The following is an 11393-nucleotide window of genomic DNA, read 5'->3' on the forward strand; positions in this document are numbered from 1 at the left end:
AAAATATTATCAAGGGGGAGTGGGAGGGACACTTTTTCAAGTAGGTGTATGAATTAGGAAAGACATGGCCATTCTGGATACCAGCACAAGACCTTTGCAGTAGAAGTCCCTAGAAACACCTTGGCAATGTTTGGGAGATAACACAGGACCTGTTCCCAAACACTCTCATTCCTATCTCAGGCACGGGGAGTTCAAGGCTGCCTTTCTTGTTACCAACCATTACCTATTCTCCACTTTTTAATTTTTTTCCTATGTAACTGGTGCTTACCACTTCCTTCAGTAGGTGTCAATAGCAACTACATATATGACATAGGGGAAGCCTGCCATGATGGCATCTCTCCATTGCCCACAGAGATGGGGCAGATGTGTCAGGAACCCCAGCAGAGCTCCTGTCCTCACTCACCCTCTCTAAATCTACACAAGCTATGAGGAAGTCTGCAGAATCTCCTCCTCTGCAGACATTCAAACCCGCCTGGACATCTTCCTGTGTAACCTCATCTGGGTGTTCCTGCTCCGGCAGGGAGATTGCACTGGATGAGCTTTCGAGGTCCCTTCCAATCCCTGGCATTCTGTGATTCTGTGAAAAAAGGGCGGGGGAAAAAAAGAAGAAAATAAAACCATGGGCTTTTTTATAGATAATAAATACTCACCCTGAATGATCAAGTGGTGGTTGATGGTGGAAGAAATGTAACCCCATCTTGGCTTAATGTCTACTACACTTTCGAATTGATGGTCTGTTATAGCAGTTTCCACCGTGCCTCATTTACTTATTCTTGAATCATTATGACCATGGCTCACTTTCCATTTTTTATACCAGCACCTGCCTCCTTCTCAGGTTCCAAATTCTGACACCTCACGAGTTTCTCCCGTGCTTACCCCCACCTCCCGCCTTGGTTTGCCTACGTGTTTCAGTGGTGATGCTTTCTGCTGCGGTGCCTGTGTCTCGGCATCTGTCTTCTCACCTTTTGTGCACCTGTTTCCACTCCATCAACTTTATTGTCAGCAGTTTTATAGCACAGGGTTTTGTGCTTCTCTCCTCGTCTTTCTGACCGTCCATCACGGTAGCAAATGGAAGCTGCACATTTCTCTTTTCGCCTCAAAGACACATAGCACAGCAAGAGGTGATAAAAATAATACGGTCTGTCTAGGAATCTTTCTGCAGCCTCTTCTGCTGACTATGAACCATCCATAAATTAAGAGTTCAAGATCTTTTAGGGTGTTTAGAAATCAGGGAATACAACACTGAATCACCCAGCAGCTGATGCAGATAGTGGCTGTGTTGTTGCCAAAATAGCCAGTGCAGATGCTTCAGAGAACAGGACAAGCGTACAAATAAGGGACAGTGAGGGAACCAATTTAGAAGGAGAATTCCCTCCTAAATGTTTAGCAATGAGCTAATCTCTGCAGAGATTTTAAGGGCATCAGAGACTAAATGAATCCCAGACATCAAGATGTCCCAGAGGCTGTTTACAATTACATGAAAACAAAAAAGTATTACCTTTTAAGAGTAGTAACATTTAGCCTTTCAAGAGCACAATAAGCCTTTTTATTTCTACCTTGTCCTAAAGATTTGCATCTCATTAATTTTCTCTACCCCATGCATTAACACACGTTCTTCTTTCTCTTCCTCAAGTTATTCCCTTCTTATTCAGGCAGCACAACCCTCTGCTGTGATCACCGTGTGCTTATTGACCAGTTAGAGCTCAAACACAACATTCGCAGTTCCTGAGTATTAATAATTAGGCACAAAAAACATTCTTACATGTTTGGATTTTGGTTTTGTGTCTGGTTTTTTTAATCACCCATGCAATGCCCTTCCACGACTGACATGTATCTCCTCTCCATCCTTTACATGGAAAGACACAACTTCACCTTGCTTCCCAGGCTGCTTGGCTTAATACATACTATCTTGATTTAATATACTAATATACCTAAAATACCTTGCACTTAACGTAGACACACCCCATTTTTCAAACCTTTTCTCATAATGAAAATTGACATTATTTCAATATACTTAATCCACTGACCTACTTTCAAGTTCATGCTTCTCCACTCTCCTTAAGACTTCCTTGGCTTTGTCTTGCATGTGATTTTATAAAAGACTTTTTCATTGTCCAAATAAATTTCTTCTATCACTTTTATCTTCTCCAGAAATATTCCAGCAGACTAGTATAACAATACTTTCCCTTATAGAAGGCATTTAGCATTACTCTTACTATTCACTTAGTCACTTTATAATTCTATTTTGGGTTTACCTGCCTACTGGAATGCCAGGTAAACCATCTAGTGTAGGAGAATCACATTTATTATCTGTATCAAAAACATATGTGTTCGCTTGCAATCTGCTTAGTAACTGAGAGTCAAACAGGGTATATGAAAGAAAACATTTTTGACAGCAGCTTGGATATTCCATCTCTCTCTTTGCAAATAATTTGACTGAATGGGAAATAACAGAAGAGTCACTGTGTCACTGTGATATATTTTTATGGTTTCAAAAACAACAGAGAGAAAGGAATAATGAAATGAAGAAAAGATCCATTTAGACTGAGTATCAGTTAAAACCCCCTAAAAGCAAAATCTGTTCATATATGGAAGAATCTGTAAGGCAAAGACAAAGAAGATTTGTTCAGTTGGAAAGTTTAGAAACAGCACCAAACACTGGAAAATAGGGTGTAGCAAAGATGCTGTCTCCAGTGGCAGTGGGGTGAGCGTGAATATCTCATCATTTCCATCATAATTGCTGAATGTGCAATTAAGAACAGTGAAAAGCATGTGTGTCATCAACTCCACTCGAAGTCAAAATTTATGCAACACACGAAACATTTGCATTAGTATCCCATTCATCAATGGCATAAGCAGAGTTCACCAAGCAGTTATTCTGCTCCCACCATCCTAATTGAGTTGTCAAGTCATCAGAAGCACAGGATACAGCAGTGGGTCTCCCCAGCTTCTGCATCCCAGAGGTACCACAGCCACCCAAGCCCAGAGCCTTCTCCATCTCTTGGAGCTGCACCTAACTCACCTTCAAACCAGCTGCTGGCATTGCAGAGCTCAGCAAAAGCTCATGATGTGAATGGGCATCGCACCCCGAACTGAACACTATTATGTCAGAAGCTTATACCTGTGTCAATTTACTCCAAAAACCCATGGGAACATTCATTCAAGCTGCTTGTACATTTGGTTTGCAGCACAAACACACCTTTCCTAAATCCAACTGCAGTCCCTGATGAAAGAAACCAATGAGAAAAAGGTTCCTGAAAAGTGACATTGCTATGAATTATTATTTTTACTATCTATGTTATAAGAGCACCATGGAGCCTCAGGCATAGTCAGAGATCCCACTGCTCCAAACGCTGTACCAGCACAGAAATCTCACGAACTGGCAGATAACCATATTTCTCATAACAGTGAGGAAACAGAAAAACAAGCTGTGAAGGAAGAAGGAAAACAAGAAGCGCAGCTAAAGGAAAGATCCCCTATCGATTCAAAATGAACTACCTGCCAGTGCATTAAGCCTTGTGCTTCTCAAGCTTTTTAAGTCAAAAACAATAAGACCTTCACCAAGGAGAGTCTCTTCCAACCGAAATGATTCTACGATTCTAAGTCTTCAAAGGACTGTAATACCCTCGCACAGGTTGTACTTTTCATTTATCAACTTCATCCCTGTCTGAATCTGCTCAAAGCAGTGAGAGCTGTTGTGATTTCAATGGCAATACACCCAGATCACTTGAATGAGGCTGAATTAGGGCAAATGGCAAAGTTTTGAGACCAACACATAATAGTCAGGTATTAGCCATGTTTTACATGAACTATTCTGTTCTTTCCTTTTTCAAATCAGCTGATCTGATATCCTGGCTCTTTTCAAGCTCTTTTTTTTTCTTCTCTCCATCCAGACATGTTTGTAATTATATTCCCTGGGACATATGGTTGCATGGATGCGCACACACACAACAGCACGAGTTACATACAGCTTTTTAACCACGTGAGTGAGAATTACCTCTGTCTAAAAGAATATTCAAGGGAAAATAAAGTAAAACAACATTGTCCATCATTCTGAAATGAAACCAAAAGCACTCAGGTTCAGATCCAAAGGCACACAGAAGCAGAGCTCAGGAAAGAATTTGCACACCTAAAGCACAGTATTAATGCTCAAAATACCAGCTCTACATCTTTGGTATCTCTGCTGAGATTCAGCTGTCACCTTTAACTGTCTGCAAAGGTCCATTTTTTTAAGCAAAGAGTTTAGGACCAGCTCTATAATAGAACGGTCTCTTTCCCTTCACTAGATAAAAAAAGAGATGGGTAATTCAAAGCAGGTGGCTACATAAATCCTCCCCTCTGTGGATGACCAACATTTAGGAGAAACACACCCCAAACAGCCACTGAATTTGGTATCCCTCTATTGCAACACCAACACTGAGCTCTGGTGCTGAGGCTCTGCTACTTGGAAGACAAGAAGTAGATTCAATAGGCAAAAAGGAAATATTCCCCAGGTCAGGGATGCCCTCTTTCACCACAGGCAGGAGACATGGTTTTCTACAGCTCCAGCTGAGGAGGTCCCACACTGCAATAGCTTCCAAGCATGGATCAGGAGCCCTTAACAAATGAGTGCTGTGATCTGGCTGCAGCCATTTACCTCCAATTCAGAGTGAAAATATACAAATTATTTCTTGCTAAATGGTGCAACTGCAGTAGGAGAGATAATGAAGCCCTGTACCAGGACCATTATTGAGGGGTAGGAGAAAGGAGATCAGCTACTGCCAAAACACTTGAGGCTTCTGCTTGCTAGAGCACTGCCTTGGCCACCAAGATCTGTTTGGGTAGGTGGTATTAGCCTCACCATCCCTACACCTGGATCTGAAACACAGGATAGGTCCACTTTCTCTTTAAAAGTAGCAGAGAGGATCACCCTGCAGTTAGGAGTGAGGATAGAAACCCTGGAGAGGAGTGTCAGCCTTGGTCTCCTCCATCAGGGCTCCTTCTTGGCCACCTGGAGCCAGCCCAGGGCTGGGCATCCCCGTCCAGCAGCCTCAGCTCCTGCATCCCGCACAGCCCTGCAGATCGGTCCCTGATCCCAAAACACCGAATCCCTCGTGTTTCAGGTATTTTACAGTAGAAGGAAGACAGAAAGTTTCTCTCCCCCTGTCAAACACACAGCTCAAGCCTAGGACACCCCAGGCTGACACGGGGGGTCGGGACAGCTTCACCACCGGCCCTCCTTGCTGTCCCTTTTTTGCACGGATTTACCGCGGTATTTAGAAAACCAGCGAGGTCAGCCGAGTCCCCCTCGTTTGGGGGGGGCTCTTCTATTCCATTGCACTGGAGGGAGCAGCAACAACCCGAGGGTGCGGGGGACAATTCGCGACCCACGGCTAAAGGGGCCGATCCACGCGCGATGAGGGGCGGGCTCAGAGCCCCGAGCAGCACCGCGGTGGAGGCTCCTTCTCCGCGGCTCCGACCCCTCTATCGTCCCACGAACAGCCCTGAGGGGGCCAGCAACACCCAGCAATAGCCCCCTCCTGAGTTGCCACCCCTCAACCAAGCTGGTGCATCCCCCCCGACCCACCTCCCGCCCCTAAGGATGGGGAAACCCCCGGAGGAGGAGGAAAAATCTCACCTCTTCGCAGGGCGGCAGCTGCAGGGCGGCCGCTTGCCAGCCCAGCAGCCAGCAGCACACCCAGGCTGTTCCCGGGTACCCCCGCTCCGCTCCGTGTCGCCGCATCCTCATCCTCATCTTCATCCTCCGCCGCGCACCCCTTTCCCCGCCGCCCTCAGGGGCCGGGGGGGTGGGATCACCGCCCCCTGGCCCTGCCGGAGACCTCCCTGCCCCGGCTGCGGCCGGCGGGTCGGGCTGCCCCTGGCCCTGCGCCCCGCCTGCAGCCGAGCATAACCCCGGGGGCTGGCACGGACCGCAGCGGCCCCGCCGGCCGCCCGCTCCGGCTGCCGGTACCGCTAAAGCCGGGAGGAGGGGCCGGAGGGGGAGGAGGAGGAGGGGGGAAGGCAGGCAGCGCAGGCGCATGCTGCCGAGGCTCGTCCAGCCCCGGTGTGGCAAGCGGGGCAGCAGCAGCAGCACCCAGCGGTTGCACCCCCACGACCCCAAAGGCGCTGGGGTGGGAGAAGCAGCGAGGGGTGAAATCCTGCAGGCAGCCCCGGCCAAGCTCGGGGAGTACGACAGCAGCGCAGGTTGGACCCCCGGCCCCGAAAGCGTCTGAGGTGGGAATGGCATCTGGTATCACTTCTGGAATATTGTGTCCAGTTCTGGGCCCCTCAGTTCCAGAAGGACAGGGAACTGCTGGAGAGAGTCCAGTGCAAGGCAACAAAGATGCTGAAGGGAGTGGAGCATCTCCCTTATGAAGAAAGGCTGAGGGAGCTGGGGCTCTGGAGCTTGGAGAAGAGGAGACTGAGGGGTGACCTTATTAATGTCTATAAATATGTAAAGGGTGAATGTCACGAGGATGGAGCCAGGCTCTTCTCAGTGACAACCAACGGTTGGACAAGAGGCAATAGATACAAACTGGAACACAGGAGGTTCCACTTAAATATGAGAAGAAACTTCTTCTCAGTGAGGGTGCCAGAGTCTGGCCCAGGCTGCCCAGGGGGGTTGTGGAGTCTCCTTCTCTGCAGACATTCAAACCCGCCTGGACACCTTCCTGTGTAACCTCATCTGGGTGTTCCTGCTCCGGCAGGGGGATTGGACTGGATGAGCTTTTGAGGTCACTTCCAATCCTTAACATTCTACGATTCTCTGGTTCTGGGGGGTGAAATCCCCAAGCCCTGGCCCTGCTGCGGGACACTGGTGTGCAGCCCCCAACAGTCCCCGCTTGGCTGCGAGGACCTTCGCTCCCCATCCCTGGGCATGGCAACGCCAGGCAATGAGGGGACCTTGCACCCATCTCCCTGCTCCTCCAGTGCTTGGGATGTCCATGTCCTCCCTTAAGGTGGGATCCCACCATTTGGGATGTGTGGTGGACCACTCGCCTCCTCACCAGACCATGACAGCGACCCTCCTCCATGGCATGGGACAGCAGTTTCTTTGTGGCCTGACCCAAATTATTATTATCCCAGAATGATCATAGAATCATAGAATAGTTTGGGTTGGAAGGGACCTTCAAAGCTCATCCAGTCCCACCCCTGCCATGGGCAGGGACATCTTTACCAGCTCAGGTTGCTCAGAGCCCCATCCAGCCTGGCCTGGGATGTCTCCAGGGATGGGGCATCCACCACCTCTCTGGCCAACCTGGGGCAGTGTCTCACCGCCCTCATTGTAAAAACATTTATTCCTCATGTCCAGCCTGAATCTCCCCTCTATTTAGTTTAAAACCATCTCCCCTTGTCCTGTCATAACAGGCCCTGCTAAAAAGTCTGTCCCTATTATTCTTATAGACCCCCTTTTAACTGTGAAGGTTTCCGCGGAGCCTTCGCATCTCCAGGCTGAACAATGATGTAGATTTCTCCCTCAGTGGTTGCCTTTCAGTTCGGATTTTGTCTCCCCTTCCCCAGCAATGTCCAGTTACTCATTCCTCATGAAGCGTTTTACCGCCTGCGGCGCTGACGGTGCTCTGCCTCCCTGTCATCTCTGCCAAACCTGCTCACTTTCCGGCTCCCCATCTCTTCCCTCCCTTCTGCCTCCTCTTTTCTAACCAGCAAAACCCAGCACAGACACAGCACTCCCCATCGCTAGCACAGCATGTTCCTCTCCCTATTGATCTACCTTTTCGAACTCCAACACATTGCACTTTTTTTTGGTACTTCTAATTTGTCGAGTGACTGTTTTTTGGCAATTTACTGCGATTCCTGCTCATCGTGATCCAGGTTTGACTCAGCCTTTATTCATCTCTGGAAAAGAGACGAGGAGTATAAAGGTAGAATCAGATCTTTGCCTGCATCATGTAAGCCCTCTTGCCATCCCTGGCTGGTGTCATCACTGTGACTGTATGCTAACACAAAAATTGATTAATTCTCTCATTTTATGTCATTTAAGGACCTTGGTGGAACAGTCTGGAGGGACTTCTGCAATCCTCCGCTAACAGAGACAAATTTGAAATTTCCCTTTGTTCTCATACCAAGCCTTGCTCTGCTTTTAGCTCCAGCTGGAGGAAGGAAAATGGGTTATCGGATCTTCCAGTGATGGTCCCCATTCCTCACCAGGCTGCCAAATGAAGCAGCTTGTGTCAACTGTTAAACAAAAAAAATGTTGACCTATCTTGCCAGAAAAAGTGAAGAACAGGGTGGAAACTGTGGTGCTTCCTCATGTTTTGTGCTCCTGGAGCAGTTAGATCACAAAGTCACTCCCAAGGATTCATTGCTGATATTAACTGTGGGATAAAATCCAGTGTTTGAGGAACACTGATTTCAGCTGGAGCAGCAGTTTTCTTTACATCTGCTAAAATAAAGCACACAAAGCTGCAGGCACTCCTAGACAGGCAGCAAGGGACTCAACCTGCAAATACATAGAGAAAGAATTATATTGGTTGGATTCAGCATGTCTTTCATACAAGGAATATGGGTACAAGGTCAGCTTCCAGAAAAGTGCACTGTTTTCTGCAGCTGTTGGCCTTGAATTAGAATTGAGACTGGGAAGTAGAAGAGGCAGGGGCTGCTTGCAGAATTGTTTCCTGCAATATTAGGTTTACTGCCCCAGTGCTCTACTGATCCCAGGCACTCTCAAGGAGGCAATGGGGCCACTAACACAGCAACAGCACGTGGTCCAAGGGAGCAGATCTCCCATATGGCACAGGGATGGCCAGGAAAGGGAGTACCAGAGTGTGCTTTGTCAGCTGTTCTGACACCCTTTTTTTTCACTAAATTAATTTATTTTAAAAGTCAGAATGGGAAGAACTCAATTTACAAATAAAAGGCTGGATACTCATCTTCAGTGCTCGCTGTATATTACCCAAAATTATTTACTGTCCTCTGTGGGACTTGCTGTCTTCCTAGCAAGAAAAATCACTATGATCTGAGATTATTTTTGTCTTGCTTCATGTTTCCAAATGACAGAAGGCCCAGAAATTTCTTGAGCTTTAAAAGCAATATTGTCACTTTGGTTGCTGTGCTATTTGAACAGGATCTGAAATCCCGGTGATATTAAATCCTGCAAAGCTTACCTGAAGGCAGCATGGCAAAAATTCTGCAGTGCGTAGTAAGCATGAGGCCAGAAAACGAAATAAAAAAGGATATACTATTTAAAAAATTAATCAGTTTAGATAGACATGAACTAATGAGGTAGAGGAAAGTGGTGCTGAATTTGAGGAGCATCATGTAACTAGCACTAAAAAACAAAACAAAACAAAAAGTAACACCTATATATAAGGCAGCAGAGTTAAAGGATTTTTAAATCTAGTAAAAGCAGATGACAGTCAGTTAACTTGTCAGGTTTGAGAGCTCTATCTGAAATCTTGACCTAGTATTTGGATTCAAGTGAGAGGATGCAAAAATAATTCAGAAGATTCATTCAAGCTGAGTTAAAGACAATTGCCCTGCTCTACTATGTTAAAGTACAAAAGAAAAGGAAAGAATGTAAGTAATAATTTATACTGCAACAACTGTGAGATGTGTTTCAAGCCACATCTCCAGAATATCCTGTGCTTTATTGTGCCTCTCCATCACTCTTGAATAAGTTAAAGATGCCCTTAAAAGTGTATCTTCGTACTATTGTTGTAAGCTGTACCCAGAAAAAACCAACAGCTTTCAGGCATTTAGGATCCAGGTCTGTAGATGCTTCTTCCTGGCATCAGTGAGATGTTTGAAGTTAATCATGGACGTTCATGTTTGCAGAGCTCCAGCCATAGGTTTCCTCAGTTGCCATTTAGCCGTGGCTGGGAAGCAGCCATATGTCGCTAATGTTAATGACAACAAGTGAAAGGGAAAATTAAATGGCTGCCAGCTACTGTTTGGATGACAGCAATTAGTAACTACACCCGGGATTAGTCAGGCCTGTAGGCTGACATTGGCTTGCGTGGGAATACATCATAGGATAAATTAAACTATTAACCCTTTTTTGCTCTGCCTGCTCGTGATGAAAGCTCTTTAAAGACTTTGCCTACATTTCACTGCAACTTTTGGAAAAGGGAGGCAATATAAAGCAATTTCTTGGAATTTATTCATTGGAACTCATTTTCCAACACTGGTGACTCTCCATGTGGTTAAATAACACGCTCACTCTACAAGAGTAACTGATTTTTCCACAGAAGATAGCATGTTCTTTTAATTTGCGAACACATCCATCTGTGGGCTTTACCACAGTGTGTTTTGCTCAGACATCTCCTTTTTCTTATGGACCATATACTTTCCGCTATAACCTGCTCATCTGTGCACCCTGCACCATGGTATACATTATCTGAGATAAAAATTAATGTTCAAGACATCTGGTCATCCTGGTGCTCTATTTGTTCAAGATACATTCTTGCTCATGCAAACATTCTTAGTTTTGAATTCCCAGAAGAAGTTATAAACATGTCAGATACACATTTTAAAGGATACCTTAAAGTGTTCTGAGCTGAAAGTGATGGTAGCACTCATCCAACCTGTTTTAATCACCTATTTTAGGAGGAGCTCAATGTCTTTTCTCTCCATTGACTGCATGGGCAGCCCAGATATGGACACCTACACATGGTCAAATAAAACCCACCTCAGATAGTTTTCTGCTGCCTGGTGTCCTCTTTAGATGAGGTTCATGTTCTCCAGCTTTAGGTGTGTATTAAGTGATACACGTCCTTATGTAAACCCACACCTGCAAAACCCTGGGAAAAGGCTTTCTGGCTAGAGAAAAGCCAGGATCAGATTGTACTGCCTTTTTGTAATTCTCACTCCTATATGTAACACTCAGGATTTATTCTTTCCCCTCCTTTCTTAATATCCTTGTTTCTGAGCGCTGTATTTTCGCATCTTCTCCCTGAAGATGCTTAGAGTGCCTGTATTTTGCTTTTGTGCCAAACTTCATCTTTTGCGTCCCCTTAAAGCCTCTGGGAGCCTTCCAGTTGTGATCTCTTTGTTCATCCTTTCTCTAGTTGTGACTTTAGTTGAATTTTCCTATAAATCTTGCTTGTGGCTTAACATTAGAGGAGCTCCTTGAATACATACAATTTCATATTGGCCGTGCAAAGGTTAGACATAAAAGATCCAAAGCATCTTTTTAATCTTATGGTCCTGGAGAAGAGGTTAGAGAGCTCAGCTGTCTTGCTTCAATCTGAATCACAAGACATTCAACCATAAGAGAAGAATTTCTCTGCTTTTGAGGTAGCCACATGATTTCACAGTTCCTTCTTTGCTTTCCAGACTAAGGGGAAAATAGGCATTTTCAGTTTTAAAATGTATAGCCCTGCTGATTTTTTTCCCCAGTGCATCCATAATAAAAAGCAGCGTTCACTGCATTAAAATCAGCATGTTTGTTTTGA

At 45.7% G+C, this 11393-nt stretch overlaps 1 protein-coding gene across 1 annotated transcript in view; it reads right to left on the reverse strand.

Moving 5' to 3' along the window:
• Positions 1-5951, reverse strand: part of ELAPOR2 (endosome-lysosome associated apoptosis and autophagy regulator family member 2) — a 108568-nt gene extending 102617 nt beyond the window's left edge. Inside the window, exon 1 of the mRNA XM_065857093.2 lies at positions 5618-5951. Coding sequence (XP_065713165.1) covers positions 5618-5740 — 123 coding nt within the window. The 5' untranslated portion in view covers positions 5741-5951. The remainder of the gene's footprint in view (positions 1-5617) is intronic.
• Positions 5952-11393: the final 5442 nt, after the last annotated feature.

Source organism: Patagioenas fasciata, chromosome 1, assembly GCF_037038585.1.
Source record: "Patagioenas fasciata isolate bPatFas1 chromosome 1, bPatFas1.hap1, whole genome shotgun sequence".
In the NCBI taxonomy this organism is placed as follows: Eukaryota; Metazoa; Chordata; class Aves; order Columbiformes; family Columbidae; genus Patagioenas; species Patagioenas fasciata.